General features: G+C 37.1%; 1 protein-coding gene across 1 annotated transcript in view; it reads right to left on the minus strand.

Moving 5' to 3' along the window:
* Positions 1–2481: 2481 nt before the first annotated feature.
* Positions 2482–12622, minus strand: part of xpnpep2 (X-prolyl aminopeptidase (aminopeptidase P) 2, membrane-bound) — a 30076-nt gene continuing 19935 nt past the window's right edge. Inside the window, exons 4-22 of the mRNA XM_056258571.1 lie at positions 12417–12527; positions 11882–11945; positions 11629–11733; positions 11338–11424; positions 9590–9733; positions 8806–8907; positions 8615–8696; positions 8339–8540; positions 7225–7314; positions 6457–6566; positions 5433–5510; positions 5270–5341; positions 4951–5011; positions 4775–4844; positions 4518–4622; positions 3894–3953; positions 3740–3816; positions 3545–3634; positions 2482–2933 (exon numbers count right to left, since the gene is read on the minus strand). Of these exons, the coding sequence (XP_056114546.1) occupies positions 2745–2933; positions 3545–3634; positions 3740–3816; positions 3894–3953; positions 4518–4622; positions 4775–4844; positions 4951–5011; positions 5270–5341; positions 5433–5510; positions 6457–6566; positions 7225–7314; positions 8339–8540; positions 8615–8696; positions 8806–8907; positions 9590–9733; positions 11338–11424; positions 11629–11733; positions 11882–11945; positions 12417–12527 (1899 nt within the window). The 3' untranslated portion in view covers positions 2482–2744. The remainder of the gene's footprint in view (positions 2934–3544; positions 3635–3739; positions 3817–3893; positions 3954–4517; positions 4623–4774; positions 4845–4950; positions 5012–5269; positions 5342–5432; positions 5511–6456; positions 6567–7224; positions 7315–8338; positions 8541–8614; positions 8697–8805; positions 8908–9589; positions 9734–11337; positions 11425–11628; positions 11734–11881; positions 11946–12416; positions 12528–12622) is intronic.

The following is a 12622-nucleotide window of genomic DNA, read 5'->3' on the forward strand; positions in this document are numbered from 1 at the left end:
CAGTTGACGAAGAGGTTCCACTTCAACGCGTAGGCGTGTCTCGTGGACGACGCTCTAGCGGAAGTGATGGTAGGGTACTCAAACCTGCCTCGTCCCGTCCAGGAGCCACACGTGGAGGTTCCAAAGATCGGGACAAGGGTGCCATAGGGTGCCCCGTCCCTGAGAAAGGAGGTCCTTCCTCAGAGGAATTGGCCAGGGAGGTGCTGTCGCGAGGAGTACAAGTTCAGAGAACCAGGTCTGGGTGGGCCAGTGCGGCGCGACCAGAATGACCTGCTCCTCGTCCTCCCTGACCTTGAGCAGGGTCTGCGCAAGGAGGCTCACTGGGGGAAACGCATATTTGGGGCCCCGCAGCCAGGTGTGCAAACCACTGCACAGATAAGCAGGAAGCGTGCACTCGCTGGGAATCGCCGTCACACCAACACCGGAGAATCTCGTCTTGTAAAGCTGACAGTTTAGAGATGGCTGTGGAGCGAAGGTTTAACTTGGCTCCGAAGCGAAAACATATCTGTATGTTGCCGGCGTCCTCCTTTATACCCACGAGGTGGGGCGGAGTTGCGCCATGCAAATTCCGCAGACCCATGGCATTTCTTTGCCATTGGCTCGTTTTGTAATACTCGAAGTTGATAGGCTTTCTAAGCGAAACCCCATTTGTCGTCATCCGACGTAACTCGGAGTGACAACGAAAGGGAACCCAAGTTACTTTGTTTTCTCCTTTATTGACAGACACCTCTCCTGTCTCCATGTTGAGAGAAATCGTGAGTGCAGAGGTGTTGTGTGCAGTGTTATAATGGGGTTCAGATGTTGTGGGAAGAAGGAGGCGGGAACCGGCGAACATTCAAGAAGTTTAATAAATAAATAAACAAATACAAAAATGAAACAGCCAGCAGCCCCTCACGGACGACTGCTGGCCACAGAAACAAAACACAACATAAGTTCAGGCCTTTTCCTCTCTCGATCTTCACTGTCGTCGCTCCTCCTTTATGCTTCTGCTCCTCCGTGAGAGATGCGAGACCGGTGCGTCTCACAGGTGTCGTTCATTATCACTCACGCCACCGGCCTCGCGCCACTCTCACGCCCCTCGGCCTCGTCCTGCTCGCTACAGTGTAAACATGAATGTTACTGTAGTTTTAGACTAAATGTGAGCATTAATTTACTCATCTAACTAAAAAAAAACAGATTCAGTATTCCTCACAATTATTAAAAACTGTGAAATGCAAACTCAGAATATTACACAAACCAGCCATAATTAAAAATGTTAAATTACACAAATATACATTAGGTATTTAATCTCACTTTGTTAACCAGTGTCTTTACCGCTGACCTTTGATTGAAATTTAGATAAACATTTGTGTTTCATTTTTTGTTTTTATTGCTGAAGAGTGCTGAAATGTCTTCTCCTGCATCCTACTCTTCTGCGACCCAGAATGGCAGCACATCTGAAAGGTTTGTTTGAGCTGCACCCTCTACTGTACAGGCATGAATTGGAATTTTCTTCAGCCTGAGGCTTATTCAATTCACCTTTGGTGAGAAAGGGCCTTCACATTTGACAAAAATAGAATACATTTTTTGTTATAAAAAAAAACAAAGCAAGCCAAGCCCAGATGAGAAAAAGTAACTCAGAAGTAATGCAAGTAACGCAATTAAGTACTTTTTAAGGGAGTAATGCAATATTGTAATGAATTACTTTTACAAGTAACTTTCCCCAACACTGCTAATCAATGTTGTGCATTGTATTATATGCCAAAAGTGTCTGAATTTACACTCATGGAGTAATGTTTCTGTATTGTTTGTGCTGAACAACTGGTGCAAATGGGGCAGCAGAAAAAAAACCTTAAAGGGATACTCCACCCAAAAATGAAAATGCTGTCATCATTTACTCACCCTCAAGTTGTTGCAAACCTGTATGAGTTTCTCTCTTCTGCTGAACACAAAGGAAGATATTTTGAAGAACGATTGGAACTTTGGCACCATTGACTTCCATAGTATTTTTTTTTTTCTACTATGGAAGTCAATGGTGCCAAACAACTGTTTGGTTCCAATCGTTCTTCAAAATATCTTCCTTTGTGTTCAGCAGAAGAAAGAAACTCATACAGGTTTGCAACAACTTGAGGGTGAGTAAATGATGACAGCATTTTCATTTTTGGGTGAAAGTTGAGCCTTGTATTATAAATTAACTCAGACGTTTCAAAAAGAGTGGATCTATTTATGAAATTTTGAATTATTTTTGTGGTAGAAGTAGGTGTAATTTTGAGTGTTAGGTGTTGTTGGTGTCTGCATACTATTTCCACTCAGTGGAGTGGACATTATTTGATTCCTACAGTTATGACTGTAAAGTATGAAAACATTAAACATAGAACACAAGAAATCTAAGATACTAATCGTATTTTAATAAACTATAAATCAACAATGTTTGTCTTAACATATATTCTTAACAAATATTTTTAAATTAAATATGTGCAAAAACTTTGTCATTTAAAAACAATACTAACACTAGTTTATATTAACATAGACCAAATCCTAAAGAGGTCTGGTAAATATATTGAAAATGGCTTAAAATAACCAGATCAAAGAGAAGAAATAGGAGAGTGAGAGAACACTGTATATAAAAGACAACTTATTTTAAGTACTGTAGCCTATTCAACATTAGAGCTTTTCAGTTTGTGCCTGATGGTGGGTTTGTTGTACCAGCCCACAGTAGGAGCAGAGGCAGTACTGAATGCTGTGGAGTATAAGCTCTTCAGTATTTACAGCACAAAAGAAGCCAGCACTGTTACTAACAGTGTGACTGAGGAGATGACAGCTGAAGCTCCAGCTGTAAGGAAAGGTGCCGTGTGCTTCATCATCCAGTCATACTCCTCCTTCAGTTGCTGCCTCTGTAGCTCGGGACCCACCACGCTCCGGATGGTCTCATAGTACGAGTTCAGCCAGTGCAGCTACAATACAACAACAAAGAAAGAGACATAATCTGCACTCCGGATATAATTGAAATCAACAACTTATTTTTGTTCATGAAAGTAAAAATAAGGCTTTTTTGCTTTTCAGCGAACCCACAACCCCCCTCCCAAGATGTATTTCTAGTGAAGAGCGTCTGTGGGCATTTTTTCAAAGGAAACCAACACTAGAAAACAACATATTTTTAAACACACAAAGCTGTGGTTTTTAACTGGTTCACTACCCAGATTTTACATTGGAAACCAAATGGAACCCAACGCACACATCCCAACAGTAACAAAATTGATTATGGTGTGAAAGTAAACTTATGAAAGTAAACTAAATTTATATAAAAATAGGGTTACACTTTATTTGAAGGTGATGCAGTTACATTGTACTTACTTGAATAAGTACTGAGTAATACTAATAAACTGTACTAAAGAGTTAGGCTAAGGTGAGGTTTAGGATTAGATACTTGTAATTATGCATAATTTACTGTTGTTGTTGTTATTATTATTATAGTAAGTACATATAGTAACGTCACCTTAAAATAAAGTGTTACCAAAAATAGTAATATATACAGAAAGATTAATACTGGTATTATTTCAAATACCTGCTCAGGACTTAGAATAGATGTATTTATTAATTTTCTGTCATAAGGCACCAATGAGACTGTTTCAAATGTCAGGTAATTGCTGCTATGCTAGTAAGGAAAAACAGAGAAAAAAATTCACATATTATTATTATTTCGTTAGGCTATAGTTGCACTGAATTTACATAGTCCTGGACTCCAATTAGTTGGATGTACCTTTGTAGTAGCTGGAACAGTGACAGCAATGTCTTCTATCCGTATACCAAAGTCATTCTTCTTGTAATAACCAGGTTCTAAAGGAGAGTTTGTCCGTTTAAAACTTTAAGTATCAAAAAAATGATAATGAGCTGCTAGGATCATTATTCCTCACCAATTGATGTAAACATCCCCTCTTGAAAAGGAATATTATTGGACTGAAAACCCACAGGCCCTATCAGAAAACCAGAGCGAAAACAAAGACATTGCGAAGAGATATATCACATATCAGAGATATAACAATATGAAAGCATATATTATTATAAGCTCACCAAGGCTGCATTAATTTGATCAAATGCTGAATTGTCAGCATAATTACTTCAGTTTTCAGTGTCACATGATCCTTCGGAAATCATTCTAATATGCTGATTTGATGCTTAAGAAACATTTCTTATTACTATCAATGGTCAAACAGTTAATATTTTTGTGGAAACCGTGATATATTTGGAGAATAGAAATATTTCAGTTTAGCAAAGAACACCATTTATGTAAAATAGAAATCTTTTGTAACATTACAAATGTCTTTACTGTGACTTTTGACCAATTTAATGCATCATTGATGAATAAAAGTATTCATTTATTTATATATATATATATATATATATATATATATATATAAAACATACTGACCCCAAACTTTTAAACAGTAGTGCATTTTACTTTTGTTATCAACACAAATGCATCTATATAACAAGATTACTGAGTCAAATATATAAACATGTCAGAGAATCAGACTTACATTCATGGACTCCAAAGTAGTTCCCCACACCATGACCAGTGCCATGACCATAATTTAAACCAACTTCCCACAATGCTCTTCGTCCCAGCATCTCCATGTTCACGCCTATGGTGGGAATAAAAACACATGAATGGTCAGCATATGACAGGTTTTGTGGTTGTCACTGTGAGATGTCTGCTGTGGATAGTTCGCCCTCTTGTGGAAGTATCATGACATGGTTGCTTGAAGGGAGATTGTGAAGATGAGGAGATCCTCACCTCTAGTTCCAGCAGGAAAGATGGTTCTTGAAATCTCAATATTTCCCATGAGCACCCTTGTGTAGGCCTCCTATCAGAGTAAAACAGGGAGAAAGCAGTTTTTATTTTTAGTAGCCTAAATATAAGCATCAAATTATGCTTTGCATCATTAGTATCTCCCTATGCCTGTTCAGTACCTTTTGAAAGTCAGTGGGTTCACCCCAGTGCACAGTACGTGTTATATCAGTGGTACCATCACTGTAACAGAGAATGAGATAGCTGGTTTAGTGCTTGATTAGTTGGTTTAACTTAAATAGTAACTAACCTGGAAACAAAAAAATTGAGTTGGTACAGAGAAAGAGATCCCAACTCAAATTTTTAGTTTCAATGAACTCAACATTTTATGGAAACCAGTTTACTTGCTATTTAAGTTAAGCTCACAGTGAGTGAGATTAGTTATGTATCGTGTGTTTGCACACAAACAGAACTACGTACTAATAGTACTATGAAACTCACAGGTACTGTCCTCCAGAGTCAACAAGATACATCTCATCCACTGTCAGCTTCCTTGCAGCTTCAGTAGATGGACTGTAATACATGAGAATAGTGCAATGATTATAGGTAAATGAATTGAATATAATTAAATCAGAGGGCAGGAAAATAAATACATATTTATTACCTGTAGTGAGCAAGAGCAGCATTAGGTCCACTTGCAGAAATGGTCTCAAAACTCGGCCCTCTGCTGTTCTTTTGCTTGCTGCCATAACACAATAAAGGGTTTGTGTTTCTCAGAAAAAAGGAAGTAAATGTGTTGTAATACACCACAAAGTGATTTACACAAGTGATAAAACCTTCTAAATTAATATCCTTGATGTAGGAACAGGTTACTTGTGCAAATGATGTTATGCCTACAATGAATGTTTAGAAAGACGGCTAATATATAGTGCTACAGTCTGTTTCTGTAATTAAATATTCATTTTGTTTTCTCCATAAACTAATATTTAGCCATAATGTATACATCTTTCAAGAAATAAGCCCAAAAAGCATTTTATAGCATTATATGTAAAAATTGAGTGAGAATTCCACGCGTATATCACAATATAAATGAATAAAAAATTCACTGTGAAGAACTATCCTATAACCATGTGTATATGTAGATGTATAAATATTTTGCAACAAAATGAAAACACATTGTTTGGTCACACTTTGAATTAGAGTCCAATTCTCGATCTAATTTTCTAACTATTAACTATGACTTTTGCCTTAATAAACGCCTAATTACTGCTAACTAATAGTTAGTAAGGTAGTTGTTAAGTTTAGGTATTGGGTAGGGTTAAGGGATGTAGAATATGGTCATATAGAATAAGGAATTAATATATGCTTTATAAGTACTAATAAACAGCCAATATAGTAATATGTATGTTACTATACATATACTAGTAATATGCATGTTAATAAGCAACTAGTTAATATGAGAATCCTAGACTAAATGTACATACTAAAAACATACTTATAATGAATGATTGTAAGTAGTTTTGTCCATCATTTTCTACATAGTACATAGTCTTGAACTTTTGAACTCTTTTCTCAGATTTTTGGAACAACTTGAGGGTGAGTATGATGACATCATCTTAATTTTTAATACCATTTGTTTTATGTGTGAGTGGTATCAGTGATGAGGGTTTAGCTCAGCTGTTCTGTACCTGCGACACTGATCAACAAATTGTGCTGCTGTGAGCTCGGTCTCTGTGCCTTCTGGAACTTTCTTTTCGAGCCACAACAGAAGCTGCATGACTGCGACCGCGTCCCTAACCTGTGGGAAGCCAGAGAGGATGTTCACCCATCGTGGCTGAATGCAGTCAACTGACGTCTGGCTCTAGGCCATAAAACACCAGAACAAAGATGTTTGTCCATGCATGTTATCAGATGCAGTTGTTTTAGATTGAAAAACTCATTCTGCAAAATATGTCCATAGACCATTGAATACAGCAAACATCATCAGTAAAAAAGATCCCAATATGTTTGATGGAGGTTCTACGATAAGGAGAGATAACACATTGATTGAGTTGAATCAAGCTGCAGTGAATGGAGCCTGTCTGGCCTCCTAATGTGGCTTTATGGTGTGATAAAGGGCCCATCAATCAAGAAATTATGATAATACAACACAGGTATCAGTAAACAGTGTCCATTAGGCTGATGGTCATTTGGGGAGAAGACAGTGTGTAAGGTGTCATTTGTTAACATTAGTTAACTACATTAGTTAACATAAACTAACTATTAAAAATACTTCTAAAGCATTTGTTATTCTTAGTTAAAGTTTATACATTATTAAAAAAAAAAAAAAAACTTTTTAACTAACACTAATACAGGTTAATACATACTGTATCAAATATATTCCTCATTGTTAGATAATGTTAGTAAATGCATGAACTAATGGGACCTTATTGTAAAGTGTTACCGTATCCTCTTACATGAGCCTCTTTGAGAATACGCTGCTCTGTCACATCTTTCACTGCTTTGGTGGTCAGTACCGGAGAGTAGGTGCTGGTCAGTAGTTTGTCCTTAAAGAAATAAGAGATAAGTTCATATGTGGTAAAATATTGTCTTCACCTGTACTGTGTGTGGGACACAAGCTGCATTATGAAATCATAGTTTCAGTCCATCCATCCATCCATAGTATCCATTCATCCATCTACAGTATCCATCCATCTATAGTATTCATTATGCATTATGAAATCATAGTTTCAGTCCATCCATCCATCCATCCCTCCATCCAACAGCAACTTGTCCACACTGTTCTGCATGTTTAATTGACTAATAATGTCTAGGATTGTATTTCTTGAGATCTGCAATTTTCCTTGCACATCGGGAAGGAGTCACATTAGGAGAAATTAAAATTTTAAACAGTTTTTGTTGCCTCTGATGTAACGGTTGGTCACAATATATATATTTACATATCCATTCCCTCATCCATTTGCGTAGAAAAGAAATGTAATATTATGATTTCCGTCATTTTTTATATATATATTTTTTTATATATATTTGTTTACCGGGCCGGCCCACATTGGCCAGCGGCCCACCGGGAAAAGTCCCGGTGCTCCAGATGGCCAGTCCGCCCCTGTATCTGTTGATAAAATCTTTTTTTTTTTCAGTCAGACTTGGAAGGGCAAAATAAAGTGGCTGAAACTGTGCACCGTATCAAAAATAGAAACAGCTCCACTGGTTATAGCAATCTAATTTTGTCACATGCCTGACGTAGATGCATAACTAAACTTTTTCGATAGATGCGAGCACATAGGCTTGTTTTTCGTCTGCTAGACTAGTTACATATTTACATTTATGTATATGTTTTAGGCTTTTAAAAGCCATATGGGAAAAATAAACCAGACTACTGTATAAAACTTCTTGAACAGAAGTGCAGGATAACATTAAAGCCCAAACCAAATGCAGAAAGTGAAAACCGATTATTAGTACTACACTTTAAGGGCTGTGTAACCATCTCAGCCATATTCAGCCTGCAGATAGTTTGAGCATCCAAGCTGACAAGCACATACCAGCAGTCTATAATTTGGATCTAGGTCTTACCTCAGGAGTGATGAGCTCATACAGGGCTTGGTTGGTGTACTCTGTACCCACCCACACCCTCACGTTGGGTTTCTGTAGATAGGACTGCAGATAAATGCGCACAGAGCTGTACTCAATCAGCTGCACACAATAGGCCTGGAAGCACGAAGCATTCAGGTACAGCTTCAACTCTTCTGATATACGTTCAATGTGCACAAAGAGCCTGGCAAAGGAGGTTAGTTAGAAACTGCACACCAACTAATTATAGTGCTGTTAATATGAAACAGAGGAACTTGCCATATCTCATCCATTGTCAGCAGAGTGTAAGAATAGAAGAATGGATTAAAAGGGATGTCGTTGCCTCGTAGATTAAACAGCCCTGAAAATAGAGACGCAAACTTAAATGCTTTGGCCTGAAAAAAGTTTTACAGAAAGATTCAGAGAAAATATCCTGCATTTGGCATTGTGTTGTGCATTGGGGTGCTCACATGCGGTCTCATCCAAAGCTGAAAGCAGCACAGCGGTGGGCTTGTATGGATTGCCACTTATTTGGGCTCGTATATGATCTACTTTCATTGGCCAGGTCCTCTCTGAACAAAAGAACAAACACACACATGCACAATGTCATCTTCAACTACATCAAAACCTTAATTAAACAGTGCACAAAAAAAAAAGAAAAGAAAAAAAATTGAATGAATCATGAATCGTTATGAAAATGAATCATTATTTTGAGTCAAATCTTTCCAATGTTTTAATTTATCCACTTTAAAAATAATTTCATGATACTGGGTTTAAATAATTAATTCATGAATCAGACTGATTAGGTTCTTACAGAGACCCTAAAAGATGATCTTCCTGTTGGGACTAAATCGTTTGATCTGTTTCTCACGCAAAGCTATCATATAAATTCAGAAGACTTGGAATAAAATGCACAACTTATTTTAGAATACTTTTTTGAAGCTTGAAAGCCTCTTTTATGAGCAAGAGCGACAAGCACAGAATTTCTCCTATTATGTCCCACAGATGCATGTTTTGATCAACATGAAGTCATTTTTAGGTGAACTATTCCTTTAATCAAGCTTCATTGACTTTCTCTTCGCACCGGATGAGCTAGAATATCCCCTCTGTCTACTGTCACTGCCGTAAGTTATATCACTGGTCATTAAAGATTAAATAAGAGCTTTATTGCTCTGTTTGTCATGATCTTATGATCCTCTGTGCTGTTCGCGTGGCACTTATCAGTCAAGTGATGCTGATAAGACATGCACACACCAATGACACTGTCAGGCAAGCGCATGGGGTTGTCAGGAGGCAGAGGAGGTCGATCCGTCCATATTTTATCCACCAGGTTATCAGGAATAGACTTCAGGATCCGGCCCGCTGGAGCCAGGTTGGTGTTGTAGACGCCAAATGTGTCTGCAGTAACAAAGAACAGTGACCAAATGATTCAGGACTGAATTTGATGATCATTTTTGTTACTACAGTTTTTACTTATCACAAATACTTATCATCATTTTAAGATATTTTATTTATACACTACCATTTTATGCTTACAAAGGCTGCATTTATTTGATCAAAAATACAGTAAAAACCCAGACAACTTCCGGCAAATTTAGATTTGCTCTGAAAGTTAGTCTGGCAAAGAGCTTATTCAAGCCCATTTCCATTCCGTCGAAATCGAGGCACCAATCAGAAACGTTGGGGCAGGCTTTACACGATGACGACAGCGCTGGGATTTTGAAGCTGATTTTGTAGCCTACATTACAAAGATGGATGCTGCCGTAGAACATCACTCGTTCGAATCAGCTATCGCGTCTGTTTTAAGCGATTTGAACGTTTCCTTTTTGTTAAAAACCGAGCAAAGAACAACACTCAGAGATGTTTTTTCCGCCGCTCTGCATACGTCATCTCCTTCATCGGCATCGCTCTGATTGGTTTTAGGTCCATCAACGACGTCCATTGGTGACGCCCTCTAGAAATGATTTGTCTGACGTTTTGCTAGACCATAACTCAGTTACAACTGAGAATAGTCTGGGTTTTAACCAGGCTAGTAAAAACAGTAATATTGTGAAATATTATTGCATTTATTATATTATTATATATTATAACTGTTTTCTACTTCACTATATTTTAAAATGCGTCACATGATTCTTCAGAAATCATTCTAATATGCTGATTTGGTGTTCGAGAAACATTTACTATTATCATCAATGTTAAAAACAACTGCTTGATATTTTTGTGATTTTTGTCAGGATTATTTGATGAATAGAAAGGTCAAAAGAACAGCATTTATTTAAAATTGTTTTTTTGGTAACATTATAAAAGTTTAAAGACTGTCACTTGTCACATAATACATCCTTGCTAAATAAAATATTATTTTTCTTAAAAAAAAAACATTTTTTTTACACTATTTCGATACACCACTTTAGACTAAGTAACTTTGCAGCTATATTCACTAGCTCTCATTAGAGTATTAGTAGGGTTAGTAGAAGAATAAGTGTATAATGTAGAATTAATTGACATGTACTCAAAAAGTTATGGTCAGTAGATTGTGTGTTGAGGGACAATCAAAATAAAGTGTAAGCAGATATTAAGCAGACTGTCTACTAATACTCTAACGACTGCTAGCTGACACGTTGCAAAGTTACTTAGTTAGTAGAGTGTCTTAAGTGGACTACTGAACTAAAGTGTTACCAAACTTTATTGGGCTTTGATGTTTAGTTTGATTTAGTTTCCTGTTTCTGTTTGCATCTGTGTCTTGTTAATTTAGTTTTCCCAGTGTATATAAGCCCCAGTGTTTGCTGATGTTTGTCAGTTGTTCCTAGTATTCCTGTCATTTGTTTTCCGTGGTATCTATATTGCTCTTAGAACTTCCTCTCTGCCTGCCTTCCTTGCTCTCATTGTTACATTATTTCCACACATTAAACCAGAATATGAAAAAAGCAACATTTTAACAGAAAACATTACACAATTTAACATTACTTATCTTATTTTAAGAAAATGTAGCCATGTTTGCTCACCTACAGAGAAGAGGAATGGGTCAAAGCCCACGTGATCTGCCTCAGGGATCTCCATGATTAGCCAGTTGGTGATGCTGCGAATGGAGCCTGTGATCCAGAAGAGTTAGACCAGGAACGTGTTAAACACTCAGATCAGTTAATACATCAGAGGAAAAAATTGCAGTAATTAATATCATAAAATGATTCAATACATATGATATTAATTGTAATATGTGCTAGAAAAGGCATTCATACTTTAACTTCTTAGACAAGTTTAAAATATTAATTTCACTCTCATAATTTGCTCTTCACCATCTCGCTCTAGCTCCCAGTTACAGTCCATTTGTCTCTCTGCTTGAATCCAGTAACGGCTGTCGGTCCACAAAACAGCCTTGTTTTGAGTAATTACTGCTGTGCCTAGGAATTAGAAACAGACTCTTGTAAGTTATAATAGAATACAGGAGTGGAACATTTGTTAAGGTCCAAAGTGACAAACGTAATGTGACTGAGAATGATGCATTAGTGATGCAGCAATATTATGATGGTTTGGCTCTGTGAAACACACCTGCAGAGCCAGTGAAGCCAGACATCCAGGCCATCCTCGCATCTCTGGGGGCGATGTACTCACTCTGCCAATACAATCACAGTCAGTTACTGTCACAGAGTTAATGTCTGAGAATGAAGAAAATTGAAAGAGGAGCTGAGGTTTAGAAGGAGGGTCAAACATTTATCAGGGCTTAGACCAAAAATGGATAAAGAAGTGACAAAAAGAGCCCCATATATTTAAAATGTGGTGGCAAAATGTTGTTTGATATACAGTATGTCATATTATTCTATCTATTCTGTAGATACATAAGACCTGTAGCTTTCTCATAGTGTTGAATTTATAGCTCATATGAATGTATGGTTCTTATAAATAATATAGTTTTCAATTAAAAAATAAATTGCATTTCATTATAACTGTTAAAATATTAGAATTTATTTTGACATCCGAGCAATGTTTTTGTTTTTGTTTTTAAATGGTTCAATTCCAAGGGAGCCGGCCAATATCAACCCTTAATATGAAAGTTAATTTCTGACACTGGTTAGCAGTTTAGTACCAGATGAGCATCTGTGGCAGGGATGATGTAGGCAGAGATGTTCAAACTGATCATGGACTCTCTCAATTCACGAAGCCTCAGAGTTGTGTTTACAGCTGTTGGTGGCAAATACTGGAACAAAAGGAATAAATCATTTAAATATACTGCATCAAAATGATTTACTGTATTCATCAAGGAAATGTAAAAATGTTATCCTCAAGAATATT

The sequence above is a fragment of the Rhinichthys klamathensis genome, unplaced genomic scaffold, assembly GCF_029890125.1.
Source record: "Rhinichthys klamathensis goyatoka isolate OS25496 unplaced genomic scaffold, OSU_Roscu_1.1 h1tg000153l_1, whole genome shotgun sequence".
Lineage (NCBI taxonomy): Eukaryota > Metazoa > Chordata > Actinopteri > Cypriniformes > Leuciscidae > Rhinichthys > Rhinichthys klamathensis.